Below are 20605 nucleotides of genomic sequence, written 5' to 3' on the forward strand. Positions count from 1 at the left end.
CTCTCCCATAGGGTAACATGGGGATTGCCTTGAAATATCTTTTAACTGTAATTTCCCATTGGGAACAGATAGAGACATGGAGTTTGGGGTCTCTGAACTCACAATTTTAAAATTCTACTTTTGGTGGTGTTGGTTGTTGAACTGTAAATGCCACTTTTAGAAAGTGGACATTTTCTTGCTTTAACATTCTGTGCCTCTAACTGTCTGTGGAATACATGGCTGGGTTAAGATGACAGTTGGGCTGTTTGTGAATTCACTGTAGACGGTCACACAAAAGGAGCTGTGGTGTGCACCGCATATCCTGATGGGTCTTCTTGAGCTAGAGTGGTGGGATTAGCTGACACTTGCACTTGAATAGGGCTGTGTCTGTCCTTACACAAAGCAGTCTCCAAACCCCTGGAGTGGTGCCTGGGGCCAGGGCAGGAAAGACAGGATCTTGTGCACTACAAAGACTTCTCTTTGAAGTTTGCCTACTTTAGAGACAGAAATTGGTATAAGTACCGGACCTCTGATCCCAAAAAGTTAGAACACTTCTGGACTGAGGGTATTCTGTCATGAAGAAGAGCTGGATGCTGTTGGGGGGACTGCCACATTGCCTGTTGCTTTGTTGTGTTGGCCTGCTGCTTGCTGCTTCTGTCACCAGCTTTCCATCACAGCGCATCAGAAGAACCACAGCTGTGTGAGTTTCGAGCACAGCATAACCGAAGTCTGTGATGTACCACACTAACTTCAACGGCATTAGTAAATCAGAACGGCTGATGACAATGACAAGATGATATTTGGGCATCCAATTAGGGAACCTGGCATTTGCTAAAAGTAACAATCTGACATTCTAGTACAAATAAATGCATTTTTAGAAAATCATAAGCCAATATTGGTTAAGTGTATTTAGTAAAGACTTGCCTTGGGGGAACAATATGCTTTTTCCAGAAAACGATGAGCTGCTGTTGATGGACAAACTCTACTAATTTGCTTCAAAACAATTTAAATTTAGTGGAAACGAGAGTATTTTAAGAAAATGGCAAGCTTGTGTTTTTAGGATAAAAAGAACACTACACTAAAGAATCTATTCAAAGGAACAAAACGCGTGTTTATTCGGAAAATGACAGGCTGCTGTTTGGAGCAAAATGGGTTTATTTACTAAACATGAAAACCTCTGTCACAGAGAGCACGTTCTTGCTACTGTGATGGGTATTTCATGCCTCGTGTGGATGGATTTCATTATCTTTGTTGATAAGAGGTAATAACCATATTATCACTGTACATAGTGGCTGACTGACGCACGGGCATGTAGAATTTGTCTAACCTAGCTTTGCGCTTCTTGTCTGTCAGTTCTGTCAAACCTGAGAGGGAAATATGCCCCTTTAGATAAAAATGAGCTTATTATTTTCTCATCCTTCCCCTTGCAACAAGGTTTTCAGTGAAGTTAAATGAAAAATACTGTATTTAAAAGGGGCAGTAAGAGAAAATGAACGGAAGAAGAAGGAAGATAGAAAAGGAAGGTGTTTCACACGTTTTGACATAAGCCCTGTGAAACTGCATATCCAGAATTTAAACTCATTGAAAACATACAACGTTTTAGCAAATATGTTTGGAAAACTGCGCTATTAGGAGCATTGTGTTAGTCAATTTATTTCCCACTGCTTCTCCAGACCGGGGTCAATTTTGATAAAAGTATATGCTTGTTGCAATATAGAAAGGCTACATAAATCCCAATATTTTGAAATCTCAGAAACTGGTGCTTCTTTAAGTGATCTGCACCTTGCACACATTTCCATTATTCTGGAAGGAGGTCACTTGGGCCTGGACAGTGGTTGATGTTATTATTCCCCCACATCTGTGTTCTGGTGGAATGATTCGGGCTCCCTGAATGGCCCAAGTGACACACCCGAAAGGAGCTCTCCAGTTACAGATGAAGGATGTTGATTCTGTACACAAAATAAACTGTGCGATTACAACAACCTGTTACGAGACCCAGGAAAAGATTCCTGTGATCATTGCGCGGACATACCCTTGTTTTTGTTCGTTAAACAAATTAAAAGAACTCTAAATAGATATTGTGACTTCTTCTTTTCAATGAGACAAGGGTGGACTAACAACCACTGCAGAGATCGCACATTGATACCCTCAACATTCCAGGAATTTTGCTTACCACAGGTACTTGGCCTTTTCTGTTGATAGACACAGCTCGTGCACTCCTACTTCTATCTCCTGAGAGTGGAAACTACGCTGCCAAATCCCCACTGCCACTACAAGAACAAAGAGCCACCAGGCATTTTTTCTATATTAGTATTGGCACCGCTTTCGTCTCTTCCCTGATCCAAGCGAGATACTCACTGAGGACAGGTAGTTTCGCTCCCATGCTCGCTGGTAGCCCAGGTCACTCCGAAGCCCTTGTAATACTTCCATAGCAGCCACTTTTGCTTTGATCTGAGCCATGTCGGACGGAGGGATGTTCTTAATGATCTGTCTTGCTCTCCACCTTAAAGACAAGACATAAACAGGTACACAATGACTGTTCTCGTCAAAAATAAACCCTTATCAGAAAGGAAACATTCCGCAAAGTCATCAACCCCAACTAGTCTCTACAGCACCCCGTTGAATGATTTCTGCCCAAAAATAGTATGAAAGCCTAAGTTCTAGAAATGCTAATTTCCAGTGTGAAATTCACGTATATTGTGTTTAAAATACCTTGCAAAATCTTTGAATAATAGCAGAATCTAAAGGAAACATTAGTTTAAGCACAACTTTGTCTGCTCATAAAAATGATCTATGATCAGATCTGTATTCCACCTTGTTTTGGAGTAGTGCTATTCAGCTGGCATGTTTTGGAATAATAGAGCTATGCAGGTAGCTAATACCTAATAATCTCAATGGTGTAGTGGGCTAAAGAAGAAATACAAATACGTGGCGGTTTGGGGGATCTACCTAATATTTGTAAAAATGTGTCCCTGGGAGTCGTATATATTGTGAGCCCTTGCTTCCTTCCATTAATTGGAGAAACATACCCCTGATGACCTAATTACATTGGCACCTCAAAACATAGTTTTCGGGGCAAACTCCTGTTTGTGCCCACAGAACAAGTTACTTACCTCTGGTAACACTCATTCTGATAAATACTTAATCTAACCACAGGTTCCACTCATTAGAATAGCCCCAGGTACCAAAATGGACCCAGAGAGTTTTCCAATATCGCTCCCACGATCACCTTTACATGCTGACATCAGTTTCTTGATTTTTTCTTTTAGACACACCCAGGTGCACAGTGTATTTGGTGGCTGTGTGTTGATCTATAACTTAGGACCTTTTTAGGTTTCAAAATGGAGGCCACTCCCCAGAATAGATAAGTGGGCAGGCAGTAATGAACAAGCGGTTAGGTAGAGTAGCCACCAGAAAGAGTGCTACCAAAGGCTAGTAACATGTACTTCTGATAAATACTTGTAACCACAGTTTTCTCATCTTATGAAAGACACCAAAGCAGTACCAGAGGAGGAGGGTCTGTGGAGTGGATTCAAACCAAAAGGTCTTGCAGAACCAAGGAGGCAAAGTGTCCTTCCCACCAGATCTGGCTGGCTAGGCAGTAATGCTTTGTGAACGTATGCACCGACACTCACATAGCAGCCAGGCAGGTATTAAGGACAGTAAACTAACACACCAGTAGTGTGGTGTCCTGGTGGAAGGGGCTCTCAGACCTTCATGCTGTTTCTTGGCTAACGAGTAGCAGATCTTGAAGCAGAGGAGTATGGTCCTCTTCTGCACAGCTTTGTTTTTCTTTGCTCAAGAATCCCCACCTTACATAGGGGCATAACAGAAGCATCTGCAGCCCCTGCAGCGCGGGGGCCTAGGCTTACTCTAACTGGAAGTCCCCCCTCCACCCATACTGATGTGAGTGTTGGGGGCCCTTGCAGCATATCTTGCAGGGGGGCCCCTGTATGATTAGTTATGCCACCGCCGTCACAAAGTTGTTCATCCACTCGATGATCTTTGGTATGATCAATGTAAAAAGTTAAAAACCTTTTGGAGACTGACCCATGTAGCCTCCCCTTCTATTTCAGGGAGTTAGGGGATGCAAACAATGTCAGTTTCTACTCCTCGATGTGGAAGAGTGTCACAACTTTAGACAGAAATGGGACCTGGGTGTTTAGCATCAATTGGATAAAGAAGAAAGTGGTTCAGGGAGTTTGTACTGAAAGCGACTGTGAGGAACACATTTTTCAAAGTCAAGAGATGTACCGGTAGCAATGAACTGTATGTGGGCTTGAACAGCGTACACATGAGGAATGTGAAGACCAAGTTAACAGCCCACTGAGACACCACAAAAGATTTAGGGGCGGTAACATGTGCATCAAGTTTTTAATAAAACGCATCACAGTTTGTGTTTTTTAGATGAACGGTTAGTCCTGAAAACATAGGAAAGCCGAAAGGGCTGACAAATAACTGTTCACAGTGCCCACTGTAAAGCCTTGCCAGAGAAATAGCAAACAATAGAATATCTGACAGCTTAGCTCATAAGTACTCAGTGTTTTGAAAATGACTTGAAACAACAGTCTTATCCCAGTGTCCAGCATAGAAAGATTTCTTGAAAGGGCATCACACAAGGAGAATGGCAGCTACCACTTCAGAAGGTAAATCCAATGCAGTTAATTGCCGCTGCTCATTCGCCTTGCATGGAGGACTAAGTGTAGGGATTAAGGTGTAGGACTCAGCCTCATTGCTGAGAAGTGGGAGCCTGAACATGAAGCAGATGCTCCAGAGCTAATGGTACCACACTTTCCTGGCACACTCAGAGGCAATTAGGATGACTTGGGTCCAGTCATTTTTTATCTTCTTTGCAAATAGGGACAGGAGAGGTAGTGGCAGGAATGCATACAGGAGTCCCTCTGTCCACTCCCACCAGGATACACCACCCAGCAAATTGTCTCTTGTTGACACTATGTTGTCTTAACAGTGGCAAATAGATCTAACCAGGGCTTTTCCCACTGATCAATGATGTCCGGCACCACCTTAGGATACAGAGGCCATTTGCAAGGTTTTTATGGTCAAGCGTAGCTCCAGCATGTTGATATGAAGTCAGGGATCCGCAGGAGGCCAGAGGCCTCTAATCTCCACCTCCTCTATGTTCCCCCCCAAACCAAGCAGAGATGCATTCGATCAACACTATCAGTTCTGGATAGTAGGGGAAAGTAGCCTGCAGCAGGAAACGTTGCAATTCTTCAGTCACAACTGCAAATCTCAGGTGGTGTCCTTCGAAATCTAGATGGTGTCATAAAGGTATCTGGGTTCTGGGCCCACTCAAATTTCTGATTCCACTTCAGGGCCTGCATGTGCTACTTGATGTAGCTAAGGAGGATGCACAACACTAAGTCAAGAAGCCTTTGAGCCACCCTCAGAGGAATCCAGGGTGTAGCCTGAAATATCCGGATCATATAATGAATGTTCAGGCCCAATGCAGTGTTAGAAAAGCTTGAACCGCACACTACACAGGATTGTAAGTTGAACCCGAAAGGAGTTTACTCATTTCGTGGTGGTAGTCCACGCGCACGTCTTCAGCAGTCAGTTTTCAACATATGGAAATACTGGATTTCTCAATCTCTGAAGATGGGCAGCGACCACCACTATAATGTTCATAAACATTGGAGGAATAGCGTTAAGGTCAAAGGGGAGCACAGCAAATTAAAAATGTTCATGGCCCATCTTAAATCTGAGATAACACTTGTGAGACTGCAGGGTGGGTGTTTGAAAATAGGAAATCCTATAATTCAAAAAAGACTAGCCAGTTTTCAGAGTCCAGAACAAATAGGATCTGAGAACTGGGCTAATGTGAGCATTTTGAATTTGACCTACCGCCAGAAGGCCGCCCGCCGGCCCAGCGGGAAACCCCCCTCAACAATGAAGCCGGCTCCGAATGGAGCCGGCGGAGTTGTAGGGGTGCGACGGGTGCAGTGGCACTCGTCGCGATTTTCATTGTCTGCAAAGCAGACACTGAAAATCATTATGGGGCCCTGTCAGGGGGCCCCTGCACTGCCCATGCCAATGGCATGGGCAGTGCAGGGGCCCCCATGGGCTCCACGACACCCGTTCCCGCCATCCTGATCCTGGTGGTAAAAACCGCCAGGAACAGGATGGCGGGAAGGCGGTCGGAATCCCCGATTCCCTGGGCCAGGGGTAAACCGGCGGGAAACCACTGGTTGCCCTTTTCTGACCGCAGCTTTACCACCGCGGTCAGAATGGCCCAGGAAGCACCGCCAGCCTGTTGGCGGTGCTTCCGCGGTCCCCGGCCCTGGCGGTCATGGACCGCCAGGGTCGGAATGACCCCCTATATGTAGCTGCCGATTCATCACATTTTGAATATTCATCAGGCGTCAGACTGGTTCTGGAAACTTTTCAGCAGTACCTCTGCACGCTGCTAGGTGACACCGTGCAGCTCTGCACTGATGCTGTTCTGCTCTGGAAATGATGTGTAGAGCCTATATAGGCACCATACCTGTGCGCTGGCGTCAGTTGCTTTTGAGACTTTCCGTGCCCCCTGATGCAGAACCCCAAAACAAACTAGTGTGACGAGTATGCAGACTTCTAGACATCGGATCTTAATAATGATAGAGGTCAACCACAGAACTTAGGGAAAAGAGGGTTGGTGAGGAATCTGCAAGTAGATAGAGGCTGTATGAAAAAGACCATTTTAGCTAATGCATAACAAATCTTAATGCAGAGCAAGATCCAACATAGTCTTTCGTATGATCTATGTAGAAGCTCAGTGCTGTCTAGGTTTTTAAGTGATGAAGTCCTCCTTAAACAGGTCAAGAACAGAAAGCTAGCAGAGTGATGGTTTGACTGACATGGAATGGCATTACAACCTTTGGCAGAAAGGATGCCCCAGTACGCAGAACCAGTTTGTCTGGGGAGAAGGTAGTGCATGATGTGTTGATTCGGAGAACTTGAAGCACACTCACACACACCGCCAATGTTATGGTGACAAGAAACACAGTCTTGAGGATGAGGAGCCGCAAGGAACAGATGTGAAGTGGTTCAAATGGAGTGCACATTAGAAAGGTGAGGACCAAGTTAAGTGTCCCACTGTGGCATGACGAAGTGACAGATAGGAAACAAATGCTATAACCCTTTTTAAAAATCTGATAACAACTGGAGGCCTCAGTAAAGAGGACGGATTCAGCAACTGAAAAAAAGCAGGAAGAGCCGCAAGGTACCCTTTCACTGTGCCCAGAGTAAGACCGTACTGCACTAGGGACAAAACAAGCACTAAAACATCAGATAACTTGGTCTGAAGAGGGTCTATCTGCCAAGTAGAACACCAAGCCACAAATGTGTCCCAATAACAGGCATATACAGTTTTTTATCAAGAGATGCCCGGCTGCTAACATGACATTAATCATGTTCAGAGATTGGTCTAAGGTGTCTCTAAAGCATGAAGGTACAAAGGCCTGAGTGGAGAACCCTGCCTCACTGCAGCGGTAACAGGTCCTCCCGGAGGGGCAGCCTAACAGATGCTCAGGTCCAGGAGTTCTGAATACAATACTCTCTGTGACCAGTTTGGGTCCACTAGGATGACATGTGCCTATTCATTTCTGACCTTCTTAAGAACTCAGGGCAGGAGTGGTAGTGATGAAAAGCAGTACAGGAGTTTCGAGTTCCCCTCGAGGTGGAACGCGTCTCCAAGTGAGAGATGCTTTAGAAATTGCAATACACAGAAGTACTGACATTGTGAGTTCTTGGTAATGAACAGATCAACTCAAGGTTCTCCCCATTCTTGAAAGAGACCTTGGGCCACCTCGGGCTAACTGCCGCTCGTGACCCACCCCACACTATTTGCTGCAGTGCCATTTGGTGGTGGTACTGTTTGCGAGCATGTGTATCGCCGTACCCTTGCTGGATGGAAGGAAGGCTTTCATTGCCAAGTGGGTGGCTCCGGAAGGTTTATATGGAGCTGAACCTCCACCAGAGTCCCCTGATCCTCACCTCTCTCAGATGACCACCCCAACCCAGAAAATATCCATCAGTCACCACTGTCAGCTCTGGATAAGAAAGGGAGAGGGGTCTGCTGCTCTTCACATCTCATCCATCTCTTTTCCCTCTTCACTGAATGCACTCCATCACATTTACCTCATTTTAACACCCCAAACATACACTGCACTCACTCAGATCCAAGCACTATTTCATTTTGCTTTTGCCTTCTAAATATTTTGACATCTATGCACCTCTTCACACACATTTACACTGAATTTAATTTGCAACTGGAATACATGACCATTGTTCCGTGTGCTCTACAGAGAGACCAACCCACTGTCAGGCACTTTGCTTTCAGCCTCAGCATTCAAAGAAGAAAACAATAGCTTCCCAAATGTTTCTCTGCACTTAGATTCTCTATCCAGCAGTGTGGTAGGGAAGGCATTGGGGTTTAGTCGGTTTGTGGATGTCTGTATAACAAAGCTTTCTGATGTCAGGTGCTGCATCAGGAAGACTGGGTCGCCTGGGGCTGGGCGTTGGTGTTGTGCTTTCTGCCTGTTGTCTGGAAGGCCGGAACAAGGCTTTGCTCACGTCCCAAGACAAGTGTCAGTGAGGGCTTCATTAAATGTCAGAAGAGGTTCAGCAGTAGTTTGCTCTGGCTGAAGTACCTTAGTGAAGACATTTGTTCTCACCCCTATAGCAGGCAACTGGAGGTCAAGAATCTCAGCTGCCCTTCACATCACCATTGTAACTGGGACACTGTCCACTGAGGTAGTCCCAGGTGGAGAAACCAGAACAATGTCTGCCGAAGAATCCTGGCTGCTGGCATCCTGTAAATCGTCATATCAGTTGTGATCAATACAGGGTTGCGACAATTCATCCCCTGCATCAAAACGTCTTTATCCAAGTCCATGCCAAACAACTTATGAATGAGCTGGGCCCTTTCATGAGTTTGGGGCAATGTATTGGAGTCAGAATGGTTACTGAAAGGTTGTGGGTCAGGGCACGGCCTCGGTCAAGGTCAAAGCAGCGCTGACTCAGAGTTGGAAGGCACTTTAGGAAATACTTCATCTTGCAGCGTTGATGATGGCGGCATCATTGTCTGGTGCTGGTTGTGGCGTCAATGTCGGATTCAGCACTGATGTTGATGCAGGACCTGCAACAAGTCCAGAGGGTCAAGTTGGTAGGATCCGAGGAGGAGGCCCTTGCGGTTCCTTGGGGCCAAAAGGCTCACCAGAGCGAGCTGGGAGCCAGAAGCAATCACTGGCCTCAGATGAAATTTATGCTAGACTTGTAGTTCTGTTTCTGAAGAATACTTCTAACCCCAGATTCCTCAGGTGCCAGTCTAGATCCAGAACATTTTTCAGCAGTGATCCTGCTGAAAAACGTTAGTAGGTAGCATTGTGGGCCTCTACAATAACTCCATACTGCCCCAGAAGTGGCAGAGCAGAGTTGTATATCAGTGTTACTCCTGTGTACTGAAGCCAGTTCCTTTCTCTCTGCACCTTCTGACAGGGATCAGAAGCTCTACTCCTGCCTTTGTCAGTCTTCCATCAATGCCAAACAACTGTTTAACAGTGTGCAAGGAAACTATCTATGTCTCTACTCAAAACAAAAGGGTTTAAGCCATGCTGCGACTGCAGAAAACGGATGTTGGTCCCACACCCACACGAGGTGTGCCTTTGGTGCCAAGTCTCTAGACGCGCCTCTAAGATGTGTGACAAATGTGCCCTAATGCACCCAAAGGCAATTCAAGGCCGAGGGGTGAAGCTATACACCATTGTGCATAAGAAGAAGTTGCTTTCTTAACACAGGTCTCGCTCCTTCTCCAAATCGCTGGCCGGTTTTTGGCCTATCCCTGCGACTGCTCTACTTGCTGTTTGAAATCTTCATGTAAGTCAAAGTCCAGCATTTCTGCCCAGCCCATCATAAAAGGCATACAGCTGTTGGAAACATGTAGCAAGTCCGCCTTTATCTGCAGTCCTGTTTGTCTCGTCTCAAATGGCATCTAGCCACCGCTTACAGATACAGTTGCATAAGTGTTGTTCCAAGCTTCATGTTACAGACAGTAAGCTCAGCACTTCTAGGTCCCTCTCTTCTTTGGTATGGTCTTACATTCTTCCGTTACCTGCACATGCATGCAACATTTTACCATGGACTGGAATGGGTCGCGAAGGTGCAGTCTGATATCGACTTTGTGCTCAGCTTTGGGCTCACATCCCGGCGGACCCTGGTCCTTTGGACTTTTTAACTAAGTATTTTCAAACTATTATGGAGCTGGGTTAGTCAACCAAAAGCTCTTGATTATTACATCCTTCATATGTTCATACTTGTTATGTCACTGTCCCATAACTTTACCACAGCCCCATTAATTGACACTTTCTTTATGCATGACTGAATCAAAGTCAGTTCTACTGATACAAGCTATCACATCAGCCTTTATGGCATACTTTGTAAATAAATCCCTAGGTATATGCGGGGTAGAAAAACAACTATGTGGCACAGTGTCTGCTGCTGATGCTGAAGGGCACCCTTAATGCCTATAACTCTGTCTTTTTTAGCAGTCTTACCTTAGAAATTCTTTGTCAGGACTGGAGGCGAGGATTATGCTCACTTTCTTCCTTTATTAGCTTCCAGCAGCTTCAACTTTAACAAGCAAAACTCCATTTCCCATGATCCTTAGGGTAAGGACTATAAAAACAAATAACCAATAGGAGCACACAGTCCAGTATAAACCATCGTCCCCGTAACATAATATCCTCTTTCTTTCCTGCTCCCATATCATGCAGCTAAGTATCATCCCTTTCCTAAACATGCAGGAATAGTTGTTTTTTGGTGTCAAATTTTCAGGTATCAGCTTGGCCGATTATACGGCAGCTTTACTTTTGGGAGCGCGGGAGAACACCTCCGCCAGGGGACGCAAGACATGCTTCCGTCAGACTGAAACTGACAGATGGCGTTTCAGTCAGAGTGAAATGTGACAAAGATGTTACTTTCTGACTGGGCCTCCCCGACCCACCTGGAAGCCCTGACATCCATTAACCAAGTCCATCTTAACACACACGCACAAGAGTGCCTATTTCTTTGTGGTGCAGTCTGATGCATGCTGAGCGCATCAGTCGGTTCTCCATGTTTCACGCAGTCTCCACAAATACTCTTCGGCTGCGGTGGGGTTGGGCCTAGGTGAAAGTGTATGTAGTGGCACCCTGATTAACAGTGCGTGGCCCTGGGCTGAGACTCCCTGGTGCGCTGAGCCTCCAAATCCGCACTAGCTTACCTAGTTCGTTGAAGAAAGCCTTTGGGCACCAGGAGAGCCTCTTTTTCTTCTTGAAGCAGGCCAGATTCTGGAAATACCCCAGGCCCCAACATCACTCTAGTGATTAGCCTTGTTGATCTAATTCGCCTGACCTGCATAAGGTAGTGCTCAATTTTTCAGCTCCTCAGCCTCTTAATGAACGACAGATAGAACCTGGTTTGACATGGCTGAAGTGTATTTGAAGGAAGAGACCCTTCACGTCCTTCCTATTGATAATGAGTTTTGCAAAGCGGTGGACACTTCTATCCAACAGGCAGTGGCGGCAGCCATTGAGCCCTTGGAGCGCCGCCTCCTGGAGCTAGCATACAGATGCGCTGTGCCGTTTAACTTCATGGACAACTCTCCTCCTGCGCTTCGCTTGCCCCCTCCAAGGTGGCCAGCACCCAAACGCAAAAGTGGAGAGCCCTTTTTTCCTGTCCAGAACCCTCAGGGGAGTATAATCCCACTGGTACTCATAATGGGGCCCCAATGTCGCCTGACCCAGACAATGGTGACTCACCAGACGAGGTGGGCCCCTACCGTCCTTGGGTCCATCCCCAACCACAACCCCAGCTAGGACAAACCTTTAGGCATTAGTGGCCCACACACAAAGATCTTGGACCTAGCAGAGGAAGCCGAAGCCTCTGGGAGCCCCATCTCTCCAGAAATCCTTTTGCGATGAGCGGTTATATTTCTAGGTAACGCCAACTGCACCATGTCCTCGGAACGCTGACCCTCATTTCTGCTAAAAGTAAACCCAAAATTAGCAGATCTGGCAACCACTGAGTCAGAGCCTGCAGCACAGAGAAGCCTTTTCAGGGAGCCCTTTATCAAGGAGCTAGGCAAATTTGGGGCCACTTTTACCTCTCTCGATAAGGCGCCAACCTCGATTAAAAAGATTTTTTACCCCAAAATTTTACCCCAAATTTTTTATTGGGGCCGACCATGGCAGAGGGCGCTCAGCCGACCGGTTCTACATTCAAGGCCATCCAAGAAGCGCCAAGAAAACGCAGGACCAGTCCTGTGAGGGCGAGTTCTTCCAGACAGGACGAGCATTTCGTGGACGTCAATCCAGAGGTGCCTCCAAGGTACAATTCCAGGCCCAAACAGGTAAGAGTTTACAATTCTTCCTGACTAAAAGTGGGAGGCAGACTTGCACTCTTCAGTCACAATTGGAAAAAAATTATGTCCGATGCTTGGATGTTACAGACTATCATGGGTTTTCATGTAGAGATCTACGGCACTTCAGTGCAGCCTTTTCCTTCACACTCGCTAACCTTTCCTCTTGAGCAGGCAGCCTTGATAGATCAAGAGCTCGAGGTCCTCCAGGGGAAGGATGTGATCTCCAAAACTCTTCTCCATCCCCGGGGTTTCCTCAGCAACATTTTCCTGGTGGGAAAATGGGATGGCAGTCAGAGACAGCTCATCAACCTCAGACAATTCAACGGTTGGCTCATCCATGCTCATTTCAAGATGGAGGGCATCCATCTCTTTCACAATCTGCTGAGACTCAATGACAGGATGGTCTGACTGGATCTTTAGGACGCCTACCTGATGGTTCCAATCTTCCCACCCCACTGCAGAATCCTGCAGTTCAGATAGAGGAATCAGGTCTACGAATTGAAGACGTTGCCTTTTGGTCTGTCGTCTGCCCCCTGGTGTTTTACCAAGGTCCTCGAGCCTCTGGTGGAACACCTCATGGTTTTTGTCTCATAATTTATCTGGACATTCTCCTGCTCATGTACCAATGTCCCACCACCTACCGGTACAGTTTCATGCGACAGTAAAGTTTCTGGAGAGTTTAGAGTTTATAATCGGCTGACATAATTTTTCTCTCTCTTCAGCCAGGCAGACTACCTTTCTTAGGTTCATCATCAATTTGATGGAAAGGACCCTGAGTCTGCCACTACACAAGATCTCGAAGATCTGCAGAGAACCCAAGAGAACCTTGTCCAGGAAGTCAACGTCCTTGTGGCAAATTGCCTGAATAGAAGAGCTGCTTTCCTCCTCCATCCAAGCAATCTTCCCAGGACCTCTTCATTACAGGGCCCTTCAATGGCTAAAGGTCTCCCACCTCTGCAGGGGTCTGCAGTATTTTGCACAGGTTCCTCTCATGGAGGATGTAATAGAAGAAATGAAATGGTGGTTGGCACATATGGAGGCCTGAAAAGGGAGGTCCATTTTTAGATCCGACCCGGACTTAATGATCGAATCCGATGCCAGCAAATCCAGCTGGGGCCCCAGTTGCAGAGACTCATTTACAGGCAGAAAGTGGTCAGTAGAGGAAAAGTGTTTGCATATCAACTGTGTCGACCTGTTTGCATCCTGCCTGGACCAGCAAATCTCAGCTGGAGGCCAGACCCCCTCACAACCAACGCTTTCCTGCAGGACTGGTTGAAGGAGCAGGGATATGCGTTTCCTCCCTTCACAATGATCATGCGGGTGTTGGCTCAGATCCATGGCCAGGTGGCTTGGGTAGTCCTGATCACTTCTTGTTGGAGGTCGCAAGTTGGGTATCTGTTTCTTCTGGAACTTATCTGGGATTTTCCAATCCTTCTTCCCCACTTTACCGATCTTCTTCAAGATCCCCAGGGCAACAATCACTCATTAGTGATCCAGGGACAAATGCCCTTGATGGCCTGGCAGATTTCAGGCAACATTGGAGAGTCACAGGTCTTTTGCTTGAGGCTGAGTGAATGTTGTCAGTGGCTTGGGTAAAGGGCACCAATAAGTGTTATAGATTGGCATCGTCGAGATGGGTACGCTGGTGTGTTCAAAAGAACCAAGATCACTTGGGGTGCAAGGTGGTCTCCATCTTGAATTTTTTCCCTCCTTGGCTTCACACGGTTTGGCATATAGAACAATTAACTCGTATAGATCTGTCATATCCGCAGAAAGCTTGGCTTTGGGGGACTCCTCGGTTGGGGAGCATTTGTTGGTGTGTAAACTCATGAGAGAGATTTGTTTGGCTCTTCCTCCTGAACCCAGATACTCTGTCCATTTTGCATGTCAATAATGTTCTATATCTTTTCCGCTCTTGGCAGAGGAATGAGTTTCTGTCACACAAGGAACCTTCAGCCAAATTGGCTATGTTTAGTCTCATGTCGTTGGGTGTCAGACATCCGCTCCTTAGACCTTACAGGTGGATCTTCACACTGGAAGGGGCTTCCTTTTACATCTCCAGACACATGAAGAACCATTCTAGAGTGGCCTCCAATCCAGCTTTTGATAAAGTCCCTAAATTGTGTGTTGAGCGTTGTCTCAAGGCATATGAGACTATGACGGATGCCTTCCGCCCTCTGGGGGAGTGGCAGTTCTTGATTTCCATCAGGAAGCCTTTCACCCCCAACCATTGCTAGATGGATCCGCTGGGTTATGCAAAGTTAAATGTCTTGTCTTTTGGCACACACTCAGTGGGAGGTGTCATGGCTTGTAAGGCTTTCCACCTAGGAGCTCGCCTTGAGGATATCATTAATGCAGTGGATTGGTTGTCAGACTCCATGTTCAGGAAGTTTTATTTTAAACCGGTCCTGGACATGGCTTTTATGGTGGTGGATAAGCTTTGAATGAGCATATTCCTCTCCTCTGGTCCTGACGTAGAATTAAAAAATTCCTAGTAGGCAGGAAAGAAAGTTTCAATTCTGTTAGGACATGGAGGTGAGGATTTTTCCCAACCACAGCTTGGAAGAGACCCCTTTGTTTCCTATCCCACACACAGTTTTCCGCAGGTATAAGCTGAAGGATGAACGTAAGGTCTAACTAGCTTATACTCGATGTTTTACTGGTTGATGTTTGGCTGTCAAGGGAGTTGCGTATTCGTAAGAATGAATATTCAGGGATAGTTGTAACTATGACGTTTTATCTTAAACCGTCAGATTTATGCTTGGCTGTTATATGAAGGAGAGGAACTAGTTTTATGGTTTTTCTCTGTTTTATTTCCAGCCACTGAAGGAGCTAAAGGAGAATGAGGGAGGAAAAGAAGGACGCTCCTGTTGCACTCATGAAGAGGATATTCTGTTAGGGGGACAATGGTTTATACTGATCTCTGTGCTCTTATTGGTTATTTGTTCTTGTAGCCCTTTCCCTAAGGATCAGGAAACATGCAAATAAAGCAAGTATCAGCTCAATACGCAGGCGAAAAATCCCGCATTGTAAGATAGTGAATGGGATTGTGATGCTTTTATTTAAAATACACCTCCTTCGAGCCGAGCAATGGACATATGACACCCCAGACGCGTGAAGAATGGAAAAGTCCTTTGACGCGCCACGCCAAACACAGGAAACAACACAAACTGCATCGAACTAAAAAAAAAAGACTTTCACTCTAACACAAATCGTTTTGAAACTGATGACTGATCAAACTCTCTACTAACCACTTACAAAAACCAGAACCAATATAAACTATCAGACAACAGTTCTGAAATTCGAAGGCTGGACTTAGTAGAACCACAAAATAGAACACCCAGCAACATTATGCACTGCAACGCCGTAACAATGGGGATTTATGCTACACAGCTCACAGCATCATAATATTCTGTCGGTTGTATCGCTGGCAGTCGATGCATATCTACCCCCGGTTATATTGCCGTGGGTTTAATAAAGCAATATTTGTACACTGAACTGAGATGAACCATTTCCTACAGTGCCAATAAAATTGTGGTAAAGGTGGACTGCCAGTGAACAAATGCCAGGCTGCACCTTTGGGACAGGAGGTATTAGTTCCCACTAAAATGAATTACAACAATCGTGCCTACCTGGGCCAACCTCTTTACTCATACTCTTAATGCTATAGCTCAAACTTTTCGGAGGTTCAAAACAAGCACTGGGAAAGCCAGTAAATCTGGATTTAGTATGCTGATGCACGCTGCAGAAACCGTTTCCTTTTTGTTTCTATACTTAAGCAGCATTCATTTTGCCTATACCTTCAATAAACCTTATTATATACGTTCAAAATTGTGCATGCTTAATTCTGTTTAGATTTTTTGGGCTTAAATCGGAAATTATATCTTTCAGGGTTACCTGTGTCACTGTATTATTAATGATGAGGATAATAATTACTCCCGGTTTGAAATGGATATAGACCAAGTCCAAGACGTAGTTTTATTGACTACTCAATATCAACTTCAGTTAGAAAGGTGGTCAACAGCTCTATGTAAGCAATTGTGACAGATATAGGAATGTATTATTGTGAAGAAAGTGGTTTATCATATAATGTGTTGTGCAGCCTCACTGTGTAACAAACAAACGTGTCTTGAGTACAGCCAAGCTCATTTGCAAAACCTTAGCTCAAAAACCTAGGGTTGCTGTAGTTTCGAGCAGACTTTGTCAAAAGAACACATGCAAAGCATTTAGAAGTACCAAGTTGAACAAGAAAGAAACACAACACGAAGAAAACCCAACACTAAATTATAAAACTAGCTCTTATTGTAAGGAATTTTTACAAACCAAAATGAACAAAATCCACTAGAGCGTTTCAGAGATATAAATTATTAAGCAAATAATAAGTCACTGACATATTGAAATTGGAGTCAGGCATTGGCAACTACCCAGGTTAGCTGTTACTTCGAAAACTTGTGAAAACGTTAGTACAGTTGAGTACAATTACTCCAGCCCGCTCTGGGAGACCAACTCTGACAGGAAGCGAGTCATAGTGGTCAATGAGGGTTAGCAGGACAGTTACCTTGCAGTTAAAGCAGTCTCCATTCCAGTTTCAAGCTTTATGCACGAACCGCTGCAGACATAGAGGGGTCCTGATACAAGGGGTACAGGAGCTTGAAGATGCTGATGGATGCTGAGGATACTGATTCGGTGATGGGGTTCTTCCTGTGGATAGCTCTCTGTCCACGAAAACAGCAGAGCAACTTTGGCTCACTAAATCTGGTTGAAATGAAGACAAAAAACAGTTGCCACTGGACTACTGATCTCCAGTTACAGCAAAATCAGTGGTTCCATTTAACTGAGGCTAGTGTCCAACTTTGGTGACCATAGTGCACTCCAATGACTCTCCCAGGTCCAACAGCCTTGGGTTCAACTTTTGAGTGTCGAGACTCAGTCTCCTACCCTGCAGTACAGCTGTCAGAAGTGGTCAAGCGATTGTGGCTACCAACTCGCCAAGGCAGGCTTGTTTGGCTTTTGTGACCTTGTAGCTGCAAGAGGAAGTCAGCCAACTATCTGCTGGAGTGACTTCTTCTGTCTGGGGCTCGGAGACAACTTTTCCTCGAGCAGACACAGTCCTCTTTTTGCTATCCCAAGGATCAGCAGGTGCAGTCCAGTCTATGGTGCAGCCTTTCTTTGACAGGTCCAGGGAACAGCAGGGCAGTCCTTCATCGGTTCTATTTCCAGAGGTGATCTGAGTTTTGGGTGGCAGGGGTGCTCCTTTTATCTCAAGAATCTGCCATCGGGGGAAGCGGTGGCTACTAGCCAAAGGGCTACAAGGTCCCCTTCTGCCTGATGACAGCTTCCGGCCCAGTATGGTACCTAGCTGTACCAGAATGCAATATTCTGCCTACTCTCAAGATGGCAGTGATATGTGGTTCCTACTTTGGTATTAGAATTGTATGTTAAGAACAGCAGCACAGCTGAGTGTGGGAGGCTGAGTGCACTCACACTGTTAGTAGCTGACGACCTACCTCCGGGCAAGCTCACAGTACCTCACCCAAACCTCCAAACCTGTCAGGTTGAAGGTGATTACACCAACCTGAACATCAAACTATGACCCCCACATTGCACCCCTTTCACTCAGTTACTCACACATGCCAGAGTGAGACACAAGATGAGAATAAATTTTCAATACATTTATTGAAGCAATCACAATCTGGTATAAAAAGCATGCGCTGTGACAATTAGGCACATGAAACAAAGCAAGTTAACTAACATTTTGATCAGGGTGAAGAAGATAAACAACACCACCATGTTGTGTGCAGTTCTAGATGTTCTAGAGATTATGGAGATTCCTACTTAACCCTATGGCTACATCTGTGAGCACAATGGTTGTAACCCTATGCTTGGCCCAATCTAAAGGATTAGCCCTGGCATCATACCTGAATAGAATATCAGGAATTAGCCTGTCATGTTGATGGAAATCCTCTCAGGAGGCTGGAATCTCTGCACAAGCAAATCTGCCTTTTAGGCAGTATAAGTCCCAGGATGATCATGACCGGAATGCCCTCTACCCTCCTTGGTTCAGTGTGTAGTTTAGATAATAACCCATGCCACATTAAGACTACAGTTCTGGCGTAATGTTGTGTATCGGAGATAGAAGCTGGCTCCAGGACTGGCAACACAAATTAGCATATCATGTACTATGTGTAACAGCCTTGGACAAAGAGTACAGATTATATGTAGTGCAAAGACTGATTAAATGAGCAGCTCAGTCCTCGCCTTCCTAGAATAACGTAGCTGATAAAAATAAGTAAAAGCCATTGCTAAAAGCAGTCTCGCTGATCATTAATAAAAACATGTATTAAAAATGTGAATAAGACACTACCTATTAAACCAACCTAAAACAGAGGTGCCCAACTTGAGTACCAAAGGGGACCTCATGACAGCAGAAGTCCTCTCTTGGTGTGTGGATCTTGGTAGCACACCCTAGGTTTGGCTGTCTATGCGGCTACACACCCATGGGAAAACAGCTTGGCAACTATTTCCTCCCCTTTATCCTTGACACCCACCTCTCTACCAGAGCAAAAGAGCAGCCCCTCTTGTTTGTGGCCAACATTTGCCATTCAAAGATGGTTTCACCTTTAAAACTAGCCTTTTAGGTTCACACCTTACCTGGCCATCCTGCCAAGAAGAGGTAACACCTCTTCCAACAACAGGTCCTTTGTGTTCCCTCCTGAGAGTCGTTCACACCTCCCCTTAGGTTGGCAGAAGGCTGTCTCATGGCCAGCAACTGTAACCGGTCACTTGAAAACTTGAGCAACAGAGTGGCAACTTGCTAAAGCTGCTATTTACTTAAAGGTTATGTTAAAAGTTACATTAAATTTGATTGGGCATCACATTGGGCTTCATCTAAGGTCTCTTGATTCCTTGAAGTACTAATTTTAGTAGTCCCATTCATACTTTAGCATAGCTGAGTTGTCAGTGAGTAACACTTTACTTGCCAATGGACCTACTAGCTTTCTACAGCAAAAATGATTGTGTTTTTACTGTTAGGATGCATAAAAACATATGTCCCACATTTTAACATGCAGCACCCTGCGTTAGGACTTGATAGTTCTGCCTTAGGGGTGACATATATATGTTAAAATAAAAGTCTGGAATTTGCCATTTGCTTAAATGGCAAAGTTGAACTAGCAGTTCTAAAACAACTTTGCCAGACAGCAATAGCAGACTCAGTATGTTGCTTTGATTTTTGTCATACTCATGGTGACACAACAAGTGCTGCAGTCCACAAGGAGCACTCTAACTTATAGGCCCTGGGTACCCTTGGTACTGTATACTAGGGACTTCTAAGTAAGTTAATTTGTGCCAATTATGGGTGAGCCAAGCAGACACACACTTTCAAGGGTAAAAGCAAAGGTACTGTGGCCTGTTTGACAGGACTCAGTGCACTCTCAGAGTCAAAAGACCAACAGCATTACGCCAAAAATTGGTGGTGATCATGCAAAAAGAGGCATTTCCTTACAAATAATGATCCGAACCAAACCTACTGGTGGTTGCAAGGTTTGAGTTACTCCTTCTTGGTCCTCAAGTATGCTTTCTCAACCCACTCCAACTCTTAAACATATTTCCAAAATGGAACATTCCTCCAGTTCAGTTTCTTACAGACAACCTGCTCCTGGGGAATACTCTGAACACTCATTGCCTGGAGGTGTAATTGCTTCCTCAGATACAGGTTTGCTAGAAATCTCCAGATCTAGCAGCCTTGAAGTGGAAACCAAAACTTCAAAGAGACCCGGATAAACCCTGCTTGATAATATTACTATTTCAGAATGTGATAGCATTGTTTATATTATATGTTCCACTCTTAGACATGGACACAGATCAAGGCACCTCTACGAACTAGTTTGGGCCACATAAAACATGCCCTAGAAGTGCTTATATGAGAACGAATGGTTATACCAAAATCAGGTGCAAGAAAATGTGGATCCTCTGGATTGTGTACTTCAATCTTAACCTTATTGTCCACCCTGTGCCCTCTGAATAGACTCTAGTACATCACATAGATGAGTAAATATGTACCAATAGTCTTTCTGCCTTTCCTAAACCAGTCAAAATTTGTCTAAAACTAAAAGCAGATTGGCCCATCCTACCACAGCAAATCAAGTCCTACAGACTCCAAAACAGGATACTAAGTTGTTTTGAACAGAGAGGGGCTTTGTCCAAGGGGTTGCAAATTCTTTATTA

General features: G+C 45.2%; 1 protein-coding gene across 2 annotated transcripts in view; it reads right to left on the reverse strand.

Moving 5' to 3' along the window:
• Positions 1-20605, reverse strand: part of LOC138261666 (unconventional myosin-Ig-like) — a 912364-nt gene that overhangs the window by 315956 nt on the left and 575803 nt on the right. For both annotated transcript variants that reach the window (XM_069210894.1, XM_069210895.1), the window contains one exon: positions 2338-2482. In XM_069210894.1, the coding sequence (XP_069066995.1) occupies positions 2338-2482 (145 nt within the window). The remainder of the gene's footprint in view (positions 1-2337; positions 2483-20605) is intronic.

The sequence above is a fragment of the Pleurodeles waltl genome, chromosome 10 (genome assembly GCF_031143425.1).
Source record: "Pleurodeles waltl isolate 20211129_DDA chromosome 10, aPleWal1.hap1.20221129, whole genome shotgun sequence".
NCBI lineage: Eukaryota > Metazoa > Chordata > Amphibia > Caudata > Salamandridae > Pleurodeles > Pleurodeles waltl.